General features: G+C 42.5%; 1 protein-coding gene across 3 annotated transcripts in view; it reads right to left on the bottom strand.

The window, feature by feature from the left end:
* Nucleotides 1-163: 163 nt before the first annotated feature.
* Nucleotides 164-17,045, bottom strand: part of hcn4 (hyperpolarization activated cyclic nucleotide-gated potassium channel 4) — a 77,614-nt gene continuing 60,732 nt past the window's right edge. For all 3 annotated transcript variants that reach the window (XM_047580001.1, XM_047580000.1, XM_047579999.1), the window contains 2 exons: nt 10,573-10,737; nt 164-8,936 (listed from right to left, as the gene is read on the bottom strand). In XM_047580001.1, coding sequence (XP_047435957.1) covers nt 6,667-8,936; nt 10,573-10,737 — 2,435 coding nt within the window. In that variant the 3' untranslated portion in view covers nt 164-6,666. The remainder of the gene's footprint in view (nt 8,937-10,572; nt 10,738-17,045) is intronic.

Here is a 17,045-nt window from a genome sequence, read left to right as displayed (position 1 = left end):
CTGCCAACACTGCCAGCGTTCGGAGGAGCTTCACCTGTCTCTTGACCTGCTCTTTGTGTGCGTCTTGAGTGTGCGCACATGTGTGCGTGCGCAAGGCGTTCACTTATCGACACATCTCACGAGCCGGAGGGGAGAACACGTCAAAAAATAAAAACACCAGGCAGACGTTGCTCATATTTTATTCTATACCGTTTTATTTCATCCATTGTGTGTGCTTATCGACAGTTCACTCATCTCGCCGCCACACGTGCTACAAGCCACGGCCACAGTGTGCGATGTCGTCGTCGCGTGGTGGGTCGGCGCATTGTCCAGTAGGCACCCAACAAGTCACACCATACCTGTACAGTTCCCTTATTGCTTTTTTTCCCCCCACAGATCCCGCGTTAAATGCAGAAAGAAAAGAAAAATATAGATATCCACTGATCATTAGCAAAGCGCTCAAAATGCCATCCTCCTCAAAAGTTTATGAGTCCCCACAAGAAGAAGTGTCGAACCAGTCGCTGCCTCCGTGAAACCAAAAGGTCGAGCCATCGGGTGGAAAGCCTTCGCCCGTAGCATCGCGTAACGGAAACGTCCCTTCCCGGCGCCGCACCAAAGTCGAGAGATTATACAATGCAGATGACGTGTTTTATTAAAAATCATGGACATGTTATGTACACACACACAACTCGGTGAACATTGCTTATTATTATCTGGTATGGTGCTGATATAGTAAGAGAGCCTAACGTAAATACAGAAATATAAATAGGTCCTATGGAAATATATAAATCTGTATAACTAAGTACCTTGTCGACATTATGTTCCCAACATCAGATTAAGTGGATTTATAGTACGTACTTCAGCAAATGAAAGATAGATTCCAGAGGCGGGATTTTTTTTTTTTTTTGTAAACCCTCTTCCCTCCAAAGTAAATGTGGCCTTTCTGTTTTCCTCAACACGCACGGTCTCACTTCAGCACAGGGTACCCTGATCGGCCGAAACCAACAAAGAAACGTGCATGTTTTTTCTAAACGTATCGTTTGTTATTTGATAGAACTTTGTGAAATTTTGTAAATGAACAGCTATAAAGTGCCATTAACCTGAAGGATCTTTAGAAGGGAACTTGAATGCACCCCACCGTTGCATGGTATTCCTAAACTGGGTCATATTCAGGTTGCATTGCCCAAAAGCCTACTTTGTGGTCAAAACAGCATTACTGTCACGTTATTCCACCTCGCCGGAGCGGCAGCAAAAGAGGTCAGCTGCATTAGACGCTACAGTAAACAACTTTTCACCACGTATAGCAATCCTCATATCATATGCAATCACGCCGACAGACCGAACACCTGATTCCGGTGCTTGCGCACAAAATAAGCTGAGCATTTAGGGAACAGTCGGAGGTCATGAATGAGTAACAAGGGCCTCGGTGAAAAAAGAAAAAAAAAAAGAAAAACACCCCACATGTGTCTTTTGCTCCCCGGAGAAATTGCAGGTTCGATTCCGCTGCTGCTACATCTAAATCCTCAATCACAGCAAATGATTTCATTAGTGTGCATCGCTGATTCACCAACCCATATATTCATAGGTGAGTGGGGCTGTACAAAGTGGGGGGGGGGCATTAAGATTAGGCTCTGAAATTGGAAACGCACCAAACAGAGAACGCTGTGTTATGGAAACAGCCATCATGAATTGGGACTGAGAAGGATATGTGAAAGACCACCAGCAAATATCTGGGGTGCATCTTCTTCTTCATGACACATTTAACTAGCTTGGGACAACAGGAAGTCCAGGGCCGGGTACAGCATCAGGTAGGAAGATGGCAATACTTTAGACATTATTCTAAAACTAAAATAATCTGGAGCTTCCCTAGTGCTAAGGATTTCCAAAAAAACAAAAAAACAAATGGAACAGTCTCAAGCGGTTGTTTTCTTCTCACGTTTAGACACAGGGAGACATAATGAAAACCGTTCTCAGCCTGAACGTCTGAGTCATCGTAATTTTCCATTACCTTTTCTTTCTGGCCGTCTCAAAAGACACAAAGTTTCAAAGCCCCCTTTTCTAATTCCCACCTGATTCCCTCTTAAAAAAAAAACAAAAAAAAAAACACTGTCTCCACACTACACTATGCTGCAGATGCGTCTGCAGCAAATAGTCTGGCTGGATGGAAATAGAAAACCCCCTTGAAGAATAAACATTTCCGTCAGGTGAAAATCTTGTTACTCCAATTTTGGCTATTTTCATGACTTTACCCGGTATGAAGGATTACATGGCTTCTACGAGTTGAAAATGTCTCATGACCCTAAGGATTATAAAAACCCTTTTCATTTCCATTACATAATTTCAAAGCTGCATGGTCATCTATCAAAAACGGCTTTTTTTTTTGCTTTTTTTAATTTCACAAAAATTGGTACTTTTCTTACATAAGAGTCCCCAGACAGGAGATTTTGCTAAGACGCCGGCCCAGACGAAAGATAGAGGACACCAGGCGGATTGTGTCAGCTCTTTAACTGACAGTGACAGATTTTGTTGATACTGTGCGCCCACCCACCCCCTTCTAAGCCACTTATCTGTGATAATGGACCCCACTAAGTTGAGGCCAACTAATCAATCCCTGTCCAATGCCTTTCTCTCCCTGAGCTCTGACCTTTGCCTCACTGTCCCACCCTCCTCTGACAGCGTCCAGCCTCAGACATCGACCCTGTCAGGTAACACAGTCCCCCCCCCCCCCAAAAAAAATAACAACGCTCAAAGCTTTCCCTTCCTATCCGCCCGATCAATAATACACTGAAAAACATCCACTAGCACTCAGGAACAATCATAAGGACGGGGGCGACATGGCTCAAGTACCCGTCAGCGTGAGTACTCCACGGGGTGCCTGCCTGTCTACGTGTCTTCCCTACGGCCGAGTGTCCAACCACATCATTCCCTTAGTGAATCACCGTCTCTTCACATCTACACCTTTGTCTGACAGACTTCAAACTGTTCCCTACCTCCACGCCCAATAAGGTCATATTGTGAGGTAAAAAAGGGACTGCTTTGTGATGTGTGAGGCACAGCGGTCTGTTTGCTGTGTAGCAATTGAGGACGATTCAGGTTTCCACTCTGTGTGCGAACAATCAATATTCCAGATGTGAAACCGCTGCAAGTGTTTACTTCCTGTGGCAGAGCTGTATCCATCCACTACCCCTTGTCCCTCTCCGTGGTGGTCTAAAGATGAGCTGCCAGGCTAGCAGTAACGTTAAAGTAGCTGTTTACGGCAGAGAGGGCGTTGGCTGCCCTGCACATTAGTGACTTAGTTTTCTCTGGAGAAAGACCATGAAGAGGTTGTCTGGCATTTTGTCATTTAACACTGTTTTTGAAAGAATTGTTTGGGGATGATCTTGTCGTCACATCATCATTATTATCATTATTATAGATCAGCAAACAACGCATTGTCCCTTGTAATGTAACACAGTGTTGTTTAAAATACAATTTCATGGTTCACAGATCGACATTCCCTTTGGGCAGACGATAGAAAAATGATAGTGCTGACCCGATATTGCGAGGCTATTTTTAATGTAGCACTGTACATGTGTAATCAATTCCACTTGTATTCTTTCTGTTAGGATGGGTGAAAAACAATTAAAATAAAAACACGACCGCAAATGTTACCGACTATATAAAGTATCCTGGCAGGAAAGTGAAAACGTAATTTGTCATATACACTGTTGCCCACAAAGTTGGACTAAAATATATATTTTTTTACCTCTTCTCATTAAACGATTGTGACAATGTGATTTGTATGAATAGGACGAAAAAAGACGAATGAGTCTGAAAACAAAATGATTCCAACTTAATGGTCAACAGTGTATTTGACACTGTAATTCAGGATTAAAAAGAGGTTTGCTGAATGCTTTCTATTTCTGCACGAAGCCATCAATGTGTGATCTTGTGGTGGTCTGTAAATATGCATTTGTGCACTTTTGCATCATGCCATGTGTATTGCTTTACCTTATAGGGACTTCGGGGAGCTGTAATGAGGGGAAAGCGTGGTCACCGAGCACCTCTGTGTGCGAGTGTATGATAGCTTGTGAGGGTCAAGGGATTACAGACATGTCTTGTTAAATTAGGCTGCAGTGGCTGAGTGCTGTGACTGAGTTTGGGACTCAGCTGTCTGAGTGGAACCCGGGTCTGCCTTGGTGATGAGCCACAGAAAAACATGTAGAAGCATATCACTGCTCCTGTCCTTTGGGAGTTTGGTGATACCTTCCTCTAACATGTGTACAGTTTCATTGGCCACTGCAAGGCTCTCCTCAAGGCTTCTCTTGTCAGCGTGGACATGAAGGGAATGTTCTGATCTTTGATTTCTGAATGAAAGCTATCGAAATAAGATTTCGCAGTCATTTTCATAATTTTGATAAATGCTAAAATAAAAAAGTACCTTTAATCAGCAGCCAATGACTCTTTTTAGGGAGTGACAGGTTATTTCAGAGATTACACAAACCTGACCTTCATGAGAAATTCCCTGCAAAAAGCCTTTTATGTTCAAAAGGAACGCTAAGGAAAAAGCACTGTTCTTCAGTGAACCTACTGGCAAATACATTTTGGAATAATGAACTCTGAACGGGCAGATCGACTTTTTTTTCCAGATTAGCTACTGTAGTGGTGTAGTAAATGGAATGCTTTGGGGTTGCTTCGCTACTTCAGAGGCTGTGAAAGTTAGTCACCCAACCAGGAACGTCTAAAATGATAAATTAGAGGGTGTGAGAATGGCCTAGTCAAAGCTCAGATTTCAAGTCAACTGAAATGTGGTATGCAGTTTTTGAAAAGGGCAATACGTGCAAAAAACAATAATGGAGCCATCTTGTATTGGAAGGAATTTTTCATGTAAGAATGGACTGTACCATATACCTACAAAAGCAGGGCAGTGGCACCTAATAAAAGTGTTGAAATGCTTAGTTTACTTTGTTCAATATAAAACGGTTAGATATCAACTTTTTATGATTGTCCAAATCTGTAAAAAAAAGTCAACAATTTGTATTGGTTGTACTTTTTCCTTTCACAGAGCAGCATTTGCTACATTAATGCAGGATAGCGTGTATTGTACGGGAAGTCTCCAGCTTGAGCAATGTGCAATTTCTCTCACGGTTACGGCGGCATTTCAATTATACAGCGATATTTAATGGACAATATTATGCATTAAAGAATGGGTTAAAGTCACATATTCACACTGCCTTGCAAACTATTTAGCCTGCAGTGGTTGTGTCTTGCTAAAGGACACTTTGGCAGTAGAAATGGGCGCTGATGAAAATGTCTGTCAAATATATTGAATCGATGACCTTTACAGTTATGGAACAGTCTCTTAACCCCCTGGGGATACTTCAGTGCATCTACTACTGCTACAGTACTTATTTTAAGCAAGGTACATACATTCAAACTCAAACGCAGCACTAGCCTTCAATGAGGAGAAATGTCTACTGTGACCATACAGCAGCTACAGAAGAAGTAATGCACAAATTAAATATCAATTAAGTGGCATATTTTAGGTTGCAGCACTTTTTTTGTGGATATTTTAGCTTGCGTACAGAATGTACTGTATTCCCTAAATGACTAATTATATTTCTGACTATATTTAACTCTGATTGTTCTGAGTGCTTCTCAATGTATCACACAAGCTGTGGTTACCAGAAGTCCTAGTTTTTGTGTAAAAAGGAAAACCTCCTTGCGATCAGCCTAAGGAAAAGTCTTGCCTTGCATCTGACTATTCCTCTGATTCACACTTATTCTCACCAACACTCACACGTTAACAGTTGCACACAGTCAGGAAGAAAAGCAACACATGCTTTCTACACACATTAGCGACATGAGCTTGGAAGACAAAGTGAGCTTGTTAGGACATGGTTGAGGACTCTGCAGAAAGGCGGTCGCTCACATACTGTTATGTCTCTATATTGAGATGGAGGGTAGCTCGCTGAACCCCTCTCCCCCTGCTTCAAAAAACAGTATTAATACCGTAAAGTGGTATAAAATAAGGGTCAATGGGCCAAGAGGAGGTGAATTAATATCCCACAGGAAAAGTCTTTTTTGGTTTCCTAAAATCTCTGCTCCATCTCTCAAGGGTTTGAAAAGTTTATACAGAGAATAAATAAGTACAATCTAGTAGATGCATTTAAAGATCAACAATATGTGATCCCAAATGAGATGGTACAAGGGTCAGCCAGTCTTTAAGTATGTTGTTTGTAGCTAAAAATTTCAACATTTTTTTTTGAACACACAAAAAAACCTTTATACATGCAGGTATTAGTGCATAGGTTCCTGCAGAAAAAGAGCATTATTGTGTAGTCCATTGAATTTGATTCTGAAAAGATCACCAGATGAATTTGGCATAGTTGAAGAAATGAAGGAAATTAACCTTAAATAGAGATCGTTTTCACACCCTCCCACTCCCTTGATTAACTTATCATTTAAATATAGCTCTATCTATATACAGTGTGTTTGAAATAAAAATAAATACAAAGCATAAAACAAATATACAGTAATCTGGAGATCTGAGTTACCTGGTAAAGTGTCTTTAAAATCACAGTAAATTGAAAATCTTGGTAAAATGAGAGGTGGAACACAGTAAAGTCTGAAGACAGAAAAAATGCCACAAATGGAGATAGTTTGTGTTTTTCATTTCAGAGGAGCACGGGAGGGTGTGATCGATCCTCACAAATTGGAAGGGAGTTTAGAACGGACAGTTTGAGGTTCTACATCTGACGAGTAGGCAGCAGAGCCCCTCCGAGGAGGCAAGGCCGGGGAGGGCCCTGGGGACTGAGTCTTGTGAAGGTGCCCTGGAGACATATGGATTGGCGGAGTCATGTGCCCTGGCACTGTGCTACAGGGTTTGGGCACAAGAGTAGGTGAGGAAAATGGTGAGGGGTAATATCTAGTTTCCACAAAGGAGCAAGCAGTTTGGGTCTGTGCAACCTCCTGGTGTAGAGACGGATGTGAGCTGGACAAAAGCTTTAGGTCCTCAGAAAAGCGTCCCAGGGGAGAATCTCTCCCTGCTGTGTGAGGCTGGCTGGGAAGTTGTGAAGGGAGAGAAGACAGCGGCATGAGCAAAGAACTGTGGGATCCTGCGACACTGGAAGGGTCGCTGTAGTGGAAAGTTCTTCCTGCCACAGGACTTTGAATAGTGGGACTGGGTGCCACTGGGGTAAGGCAGGGAGAGGCATTTGCTGAACCATACTGGGCCAGGGAAGCCAAGGCAGATCTCTCCAGTGACATCTGGTGAGGCAAGCAGCCTGACTGGAGGCCTGCCAGACCAAAATGGCTGAGGGAAGATGGGGAGCCCTCAGCAGGCTGCTGACTGTGCTGTCCTCTACTAGAGGGTGGGGAGCCTTGTAGAGGGGACTGGAAGATGGTAGTCCTGCCTCCTCCAGCAAACTGCTGTAGAGGAGCCACCTGAGGAGGCTTGGGGGGTGGCTGGTTATGGAGAAGCTGGCTCAGCAGAGGACTGGATGAACCGGTTGATATAGGACTCTGACAACGGGAAGAACTGATAAGTCCAGCTGTAATTCCACCAGTAGCCCCCGTACAACTGCCAGCTGCTGCCCCAGCTATATGGCTCCCTACTATTGTAGATCTGCCAGTATGTCCTCCAATCACACCTCCCCCTGGTCCACTTGAACCTCCTCCTATATGGCTAGTTGTTGATCCACCAGAAGCCCTTCTTAATGATCCTCCAGGATTTCCGACTGCTGAATCACCACAAACCCCTCCAAATGTTCCCCCAGAGGTCCCACCAGAAACGACCCCCACTGATCCATCAGAGGCTTTCCCTAATAATTCTCCAGTAGTCGTCACCAGTGATTCTCTAGAGGACCCTCCCACTGATCCCACAGATACTCTTCCAATTGATCCTCTAGATGCTCCTCCAATTGATCTCCTGGCTGTATCTTGTATTGAGCCACAGACAGTGCCCACTACTGATCCACCTGATGCCCCACTCCCTAACCTGACACATGCAGCACCCATATATCCTTCTGCTAATCCTCCCACTGTTTCACCTGAGATCCCTCCTACCGATCCACCAGTAGCTCCCCCCAACCCAAAGTGCCCCCCAGGTGTCACTTCCGTCACCCCGGTTGTAAAGTCCTCTCCCGCCCAGGCAGTGTCTCCTCCAGTGGCTCCTTCTGCAGAACCTCCAACTGCTCCACCTGAAGACCACCCAGTAGCACCACCACAGGCACCAACTGCCCCTCCACTTAGTCCTGACCCCGTGCTCCCACCTATAGATCCTTGGTGGAATAGATTTGAGAGAGGTGGGGTGCTGGAACGAAAGGGTTGTTGATGCTGAGGTTGTGGGTGAAGCTGGGCCATACTAGATGTGGGTGAACCAGAGGATGAGTATGGCTCAAAGGGGAAGACCGAGGCTCCTCCTCCACTAGACCCAGACCCAGCACCACTAGGTCCACACTGGCCTCCACTAGCTGAGGCATTCTGGCTAGAGCCAGTTGCCCCTGAACCAGACGTCATGTGCTGTGCCCGAAAAGAGGCAAGCAATGACATGTCCACCCCAGTGCGCATCTTGGACGGCGTGCCTGTGGGAGAGTCCCCAGCAGAGCCAGGTGCTGTGGATGAAGGAACAAATGGGTGGAACTTCTTGAGTCGGCTGGGAGGATCTTTTAGGGAACCCAGAACAGAAACGGGAGGTCTGAAGAGTGTCGGCGGGAGATGGGGATGGTGTGTCAGGGCAATGGCTACTGAGGTGGTGGCGGCGGCTGCCTGGAGAGGGGCCTGGATTAAGGGTGCCCAGATTACAGGTGTAGGTGAGGGGGGCGTCTGGGGTGGAGGGTTCTGCATGAGGTGGGCACAGTGGGCCATGTCCCTGTCGTGCTGCACAATCTGCTGAATGATCTCATTCTCCTGGTAGTTGAGTACACCGGAGCTGAGGTCGTGTTGTACCTTGTGCTGCAGGATGGAGTTTTTCTTGCCTTTAAAAGTTGTGACAGACACAAAACAGACACACAGATACAAAAAGTGACAGGTGAGAGAAGAAAGAGATAAAAGGAAAACGAGTATAAACTTTATAGGCAGTTAGAACCGGGTTGACATGGTGTACTTGAGAGCTCCCTATTTTTTTACAACTTTCCAAAGGAAGACGCCAGTACAGCTACAAATGAGGAGAACAAACAACACAAAGAGCATGTGCCTGAAAATCACAAACGGGTAAAGGAGGGAAAAAAGATTTGAGAAAGCAACAGGGAATTGAGCAAAATGGGGAAAGATAATGCTTCAAAGAGCACAGGATAAAAGGAGCAACACAAGATTGGTAAGAGATAAGCACCCAGAGACAGAAGCTTAAAATGCATGACGGGCTAAGGTGTAGGCGGTGTGTGACAAACTCTGACTTTGATTCATTAAGTATCAGGGACAGAACTAAAAGCAAACACTGTACCACAAGGTGAAAGTTCAACCTGGGACCTAAAACAATGTCGTATTAGTGCATCTGATATTCTATTTAAGAATGGACCTTTTAGAGATTGTCATTTCATAAGTGCCTGTTCCTTTTTATTTATGTTCTTCCACTTTCTACAATAGAAAAACATGCATGCTGAATGTTGCCTGCGATTTGTGCACAAGGTTAAAGAGACTAGTTAGAGCTGTGTCACTATGACAGGCGTACTAACTGCGAACCCACTTTCCTCAAGAAATGTGTGCAACCCCAACCCCAAAGTCCATTAGTCATTGTTGAATGGTTGTACTAGCCGTGACAGGGTTAATTCACTTGAGTGCCATTTTCAATTTGATGTTAACAAAAGGCTGTGGATTCTGAAGATATTGTAAATCTAATTAGACCCAGCTCAATCTCTCAATTTTCCATTATGTCTGATGACAGATTAGTTGAGGTGTTTTGTGAGGTTCTGTATCTACATCCAGTCTGACCTGGCGTCACCTGACCCTTTATCATCTCGAATCAGATTGTGAAAAGTCCATCAAGACACTAATTAATTTGTGGATCAGTGCAATGCGAGTTACTTTCTTATGGAAGAAGACTCCAGTGGGGGAGAGAACGTACGCAGGAGACCATTTCACAGAAACATGACTATCAGCCAACCACATCTTTTCAAAGCAACCATTTTCTACAAAGAGACCCCCTAAAGCAATTTCTCAGTCTTCCATTCTAAACATAGCTAAGGATAAAACAGAGCATGCAGCGATGGCTGAGTGATGATACAGGCGTGCCTTTCATTGTGAATTTTTCATCTGCCCAAGCTGAGCCTGGGAACCCTGATGGATATGAAGAGAATATCAATTGTGTAAAAGTAGTCACGCAGGGATTTCAAAACCAGAGCTCTATCTGCATGTTTATATCCAGATGACTTTGAAAGTAATTTCAATCGCTGAGAATTCGATCTGTGAGAAACTTTTATAGCCCTTTTATAACTGATAGATATAGTTCAAGAGAGATCTGGTTTGAAAGATATTCGTTCTGAAGGTGTCAGCTGTGGGCTCGAAGCAGCATAAACATCAAGTCACCGGACCTCACAAAATTTAAATGTTTTGCTTTGGTTTGTATATTGGCTTGTGTGGATGTGTGCTTTCAGTCATTAAATGTAATTTTCTCACCAATACGGTCCAGCCTGTCCAGGGCAACAGTCTCAAAAGCCCTTCTCATCATAGGATACTCCTCCAGTACTTCATTAAAGTTGTCAACGGACAGTGAGTAGAGGCGGCAGTACGTGTCGGCTCGGACGCTGGCCGTCCTTCTACCCCGAGTCAGCAAACAAATCTCTGCAACAGAACACAGCAGATAAGACATAGTTTTACGGTCAGGTTACCCCTGGAGTGTACATGTATATCCTTTATCCTTTAAACTGAAAAAAAAATAAATAAAAGTTAGGCCAAGGCTGGTACTATAGGTATGATAAACGCTTAAATTTTAGCCGACCACTTGCTTTTAAAGCATTGGATGTGATGCTTTAGCAGAAACGGTGTCAAGTTTGGGGCTGCATTTCAGCAAATGGAGTTGGGGATTTGGTCAGGATTAATGGTGTCCTCAATGCTGAGAAATACAGACAGATACTTATCCATCATGCAATACCATCAGGGAGGTGTGTTTGGCCCCAAATTCATTGGGGGCAACAATGCAGCAGTACAAAGACCTCAAACACACAGCCAAGGTCATTAAGAACTATCTTCAGTGTAAAAGAAGAACAAGAAGTCCTGGAGGTGATGGCATGGCCTCCACAGAGCCTTGATCTCAACATCATGGAGTGTGTCTGGGATTATATGGAGAGACAGAAGGATTTGAGGAAGCCTACATCCACAGAAGATCTGTGGTTCGTTCTCCAAGATGTTTGGAACAACCTACCAGTCGAGCTCCTTCAAAAACTGTGTGCAAGTGAAATTAGAAGAAGCATGGTCACAGCAGCAAATATTGATTTGATTTAAATTTGTCTTCTGTTCATTCACTTAATTTTGTTAAATGATGAAAATAAACTACTTACACTTCCATTTTGACAGCATTCTTAGTTTACAGCATTTTTAACCCCAAACACCTGCCTAAAACTTTTGCATAGTACTATAACTTTTAAGTAATCCATCAATACAGCTCTTAATGTCATTTTCAAAAGTTATAGCTTTGCCTGCACTCATCTGCCATCCTCACTCAGGACTGCTCCATTTAACAAGCTGCTCTACAGCTCTGGCACAAAGACAGTGTGTGTGTGTGAGGGAGTAAGTGTGTCTGTTCTCTGTGAAGATGTTCAAGTGAGATGTGTCTGTCTAAGAGCCTGTCTGCACAGAACATGTGTATGTGCATAGGTCCATACACAACTTTATGTGGGGGTGGGGTGGGGGCTATAGATGTGCGTATGCATGCTAGTGTTTTCATTTATTCATGATGGTAAGGCAGTACGGGAAAGTGAGGTGTGGGTGTGATGAAATGTGACTGTCTCTTTTATACATTGTACGAAAATCTAAATGAATACGTTTATATGATGCTACTCTATACTCCTATGAAATTGTGTGTGTTTATTTATATGCATGAGAATTCATTGACTCCGATGTCTGAATTTGTTAGTGCGCAGTGTGTTTCTACGCATTCCCTGATGTATCTCTCTTTAGCTTTCATCTTATCTTCCGCCCTCTGTTCTTGTATTCACTATCACACTCCCTAGTTCTCAGAAACACATTTCTAGTTCATTGACACACACACAGGCTCTCAATTCTCCAACAAAACGCACTTTGCCACCCCCCTCTGCCTACACGAAATCGAATTTTTTTAAAGAACCCTTTGTCTAACTTATCTCCAGAAATTTCCTGCGTAGTTTGACTCTCCACCATAGCTGTTTATCCCTCTGTTGTCCTTGGTTTCTATTTGACCCTTTTATAAACTGACTTATGTGTTTACACATATCAAGAGTCTCCTTGAACGGTAAGGAGCAAAAAGCAAGAGCTTCACACGTTTCAAAAAAACATATGTACAGCTCTGTCTTTTTTTGTATATACAGTTCTTCACGGCATGACATTGATGAAAAACAAGCACAAAGAACAACTAAACATTTCATATTTATAGCATTCATTGGACCATAGCTGCAGTAGATTGCATTTGACTGAACAGGGCTTCGTATTCTTCTGGTCACTGAGTGTAAAGTGGCTGTGATTGTGTGCAATGGTTTGAAAACTGAGACAGGGGAACTGATAATGGGAGAATGCGCAATTTGACAGGTCAGAGAATGAGGAATATGTACTGTATATGAAGCAACTTCATGCCCAATGTGTTACTGTTTGTGCATGATAGAGAGCATGGGTGAATACACAAAGGCTACCTTCGCCAAGAGAGATGAGTGAATTCGAAAGGCAGTATGTTTACACTCGCGTTGTGTGTACTGCATGTGTGTGCTGGCAGAACAGCCCTGGCTATAGCTGTGCTAGAGGTCCATTTCCCACAGAACTGCTCCAGTAATCCCCTCTGGAGAGGAGCATCGCAGCTCTGTATTAAATCCTCTTGTCCTGTGGCTTTCTGGATGAAGTCAACATTGCCAGAATGAGGTAGAGAGCTGCTCTGAGCCCCCTGCCTTCATCTCACTGTCTTTGCCGCAAACAAGTGAAGCCCAGGCACTTAGTGGTGCCATCTGAACTACAAGAGCAAAATAAATAAAAATAATCCATGGAACGAATTGGGTTTGGTGCAGCCCTCTCCAATCTAAACAGAACAAGATTAGCAGCATTTGGTCAAGGTGGATGCCTTGAAACTCAAAAGCATCTATCAAGAACATTGGGAGTTGAGTACTGGGTTTACACGAACATCGTTAATCTATTCTTAAAGAAGAAATCAAAAACAAAAATTATAAATTTTTCTGTCGTCAACTGAATTCAAAACTGGTACGACAAAACGTCACTCCACGTGGTTCAGATTGTTGCTAAAGTAAAAGCAAAATGAACTGCATATACTTTGATTTCAAGCCCGAACAGTACATGTCAGGATTTAATTCTTCTCAGTTTTTCTGATTCTGATAAATGCATTTTCACACTTTTATACGTAAATAGAGGTTCAAACTGCTTCACCAGGAAATATGTAAACAAAAATGTTAAATCACGCGCACAAACTGTAAAACCATAAACCAATAAAATAAAATTACTGGGTCATTGTTGTTAATGAATTGTTGTCCCTTAAGTCTTACATGTCAGTTTTACTAATTCACTAATGCTTTTTTTCCCCCAACACCAACGACAATGTATTTTACTTGTTTTTTCAGACGTCTATATTCATTCAGTGGTGTACTAATCAGCCAAGGATATTGCCAGTCACTGCTTTTGAAATGAGCAAGCTCATTCATGTCATATTGGAGTTCCTGTTATTAGCACCTGTAAATAGCGTTCACGTCAGCTGAGCTTTTAAGTAGTAATTATATTGTCCATTGATGAAGGTAATTAAACGTTGACATTTCATAGATACAACAGTGTGTTTTTAATGAGGCGTCCATTGCTCAACATTTTTACTTTGTTCAGATTTCAGCACAGTAGCGACTGATAGTGTTTTAGCTAAACTGCTTGCTACATAACATTCGTCGAAGGGTTATAGCTAAGATTTCAGGTGTTTTTTCTTTTACATTGAGTTATTGATCAGGACACGAAGAATCCAGGCTGACGGCTGCCATGTTGACTTCTTCAAAGACTGGTTGTAAACATGGATTTCAAATGGAACTTGAATACAAACATAACAGTCCATAACCTTTCTGAAAACGAAAGCAGACACACTGACATGAAATGCTGACTTTCGATTGTGAACACCACAAAGGGCGAAATCATATCATCTGCAATTTCCCCACTGAGGGACAAATAAAGGTTTCTCTATTCTATTCTATATGGTCTCCTCTTGTGAACACAGTCCCATTTAAAGGCAACGTAACACAGAAATCCCACATGACGGGCACATGGTATTAGTCAATTAGCTATTGTTAGCTTAGACAGCAAAGGTTACGGTTTGCAAGTCTATCAGAGAAAGACAAACAACCATTCACACTCACACCTGCGCCCTGTTTAGAACCGCCTGTTAACCTAACAAGCATGACACTGGACTGAGGGAGGAGGCACATGGAGAAAACCCACACAGGCACAGGGAGATTAAAAACTCCCTAACCAGCTGACTCAAAACCAGATTTTTCTTGTCGTGAGGCATCAGTGCTAACCGCTACATCACTGTTCCACCACAACAAAAATATCTTTATTTATTCAGCAAAGCTACATGTTACCTGCCAAGATCACTAACCAAGCTAGGCTGATGATGGCCAGTGCAAACAGCAGCAGATAAATAGTTAATTTGGATCGGCCTCAGCAGAATGTGGATTCTAATCTTGCTCCTCAAACACACGATGGTCTTTAAGCAGTTTTCCTAGTCAGATAGATCACTTCACCTGCCGTATCAGCAGTGGATAAGGCAGCTAAGCTCAGATTCTACTGTGATGAAAAGTCCAATATGTGTCATGAAGTAAAAAGTGTAGTTGTTTCAGACTTAGACGCTCCACGTGGATTATTTTCCATTACAACATGATAAGTGGCAAGTTTTGACAAGCTCTCGCAATTTATTTATGAATGCTCTACTCCCACTGCTTACTTACATCTCCTGTGACTCATCGCAACACTCCCCAAATCCTGCATGAAATCAGAGTACAGGCTTAGCTGGTGTAGCTCAGTCTGGGTTCTGTAAGGGGCGTGTGTTTTCCCCATCAGCTCAGTTTAGCAAAGCTGTAATATCATCATGATATAAAATACGTCCTGGGTAATTTATTTCATTTTTTTTTTTTTTTTAACAGACTCAAAAACAGCTGAAGCCCAAATTAAAAACAGCAACATAGGTACAAGTCTGGTATTGATCAATTAAATGTTTTGTCATCCTGCTGTTTGGCATTTACATTTGGAAACAGGTTATTTGTGGACACACAACACTTCTACCTCTGCCATAACCTATTTCGCTTTCATACTAAATTGCCTATGCATTCATCAAAATTTAATGACACCAATTAAAATTGGATGTTGCCCTGGGAAAGAAGGACTAAGACATCATGTGCTGTGACCTTGGCGAATACACACATGGTTGGTGCTCGGCTGGATGGTGCAACCCACGTGCACCGTGCTCTTACTAGAATGATGTTTCCCCTGAGTCCCTGCCTCAGCTCTCAGAGTGGAGAGCAGATTGCAAGTGTGTGTGTGTGTCTGTGTCTGTGTCCGGTGTGTGTGTGTACATACGTGTGTGGAAAGAGAAAGCAAGAAAAGAAGAAAAACCAAAAGAAGAGACAGCTTGTGTGCATCACTGTCTTTCAATATTTGTGCACTTGTCTGTTTGTACACAACCTCTGTATACTACAAATGTAGTTTGTAGTATATAGTACTGTTCATTATTTGAGACCACCAGTTAAAATACTTAGTGTGGCATAGGCAAGCTCAGTTCTTATCAGTATCTGATTCTGGTAAAACGTCATTTAATTTCATTCATTCATTCATTCATTATGGGACTGTTTCAACCATAGACTGGATTTACAGAGTAGCACCCGTAAAAGTGAAGCCAGAACAAGTAGAGCTCCCCCTGGAGTGTGGCTGTATTATAGATCATAAGCCCCACCACCTTCATGTTAGCGGATGGGACTTGGGCCAAATTAAAACACTAAAATACACAAATACATTTTATTTTTTAAAGATGGTTTCAGTCATTTTAGGTAGTTAATATAATACTGAGGCATATTCCGTCATGTCCTTTTTTCTGAGAAGTTATTTGAGACTATAGGATGTGACATCATGACATCACTACGTCCTGTATGACTGTGAGAGTCCTCATTAATAAATAAATAAGGACAGTGTACACTACCAGTCAGACGTTTGGACACAAATTTCTCACTGAAGTGAATGAGAAAGTATGTGACTCGACTCTTGGACCGTACTGCACAGATCCTGTCTCCAAAGTCACTGGATGGCGCCGCCCGTATCCCCATGAAAGCACCATTAGTTTGGTCAACGCAAGGAAGTGGGGATGCATTGCCTACATTTATATACAGTCAGTGGTTTCGACTGATACAGAGAAAAATTGATGCAACTGTATAGTCCCACAACTAATGTTTGACTCCATTTTCTGTCCATCACCCCATAAACCCACCAAACTTATAATGAATGGGCATGGGATTCTTTGAACCACTCTGTATCTGTTTAAAGTTTAATACTATGTTGTTTGTCACTAATAATAACATCAGCCTTAGAATATGATGGTAAACCTTTATGAATTTAAGAATGCCTTGTTTGTCTCCTTTTACTTTAATAACAGCAGCAACTGAGGTGCATGAAATCCACAAGTTTGTTCAAAATTGACATTAAACGCAATGAGCAATGTTTTGCAGGAAAACTTAAGGCGCTGTCATTGTTTGTGCTGATTTACTTTTAGTTCATAAAGTCTCATCTGAACACTCAACAAAAGGATAAAACTCAAATATTAACATAAAAAAAGTGACCTTTTCTACAAAGTAGTTATCGCAATTAACCCAGCATTTGCTTGAGACTGAAATATTTTTGTTTTTTTCATTTTTTTTTTTTTTTAAATTTCCAAATCG

The sequence above is a fragment of the Mugil cephalus genome, chromosome 3 (genome assembly GCF_022458985.1).
Source record: "Mugil cephalus isolate CIBA_MC_2020 chromosome 3, CIBA_Mcephalus_1.1, whole genome shotgun sequence".
NCBI lineage: Eukaryota > Metazoa > Chordata > Actinopteri > Mugiliformes > Mugilidae > Mugil > Mugil cephalus.
The sequence above is the reverse complement of the archived record's forward strand: the minus strand, read 5'-3'. Positions and strand labels throughout refer to the sequence as shown.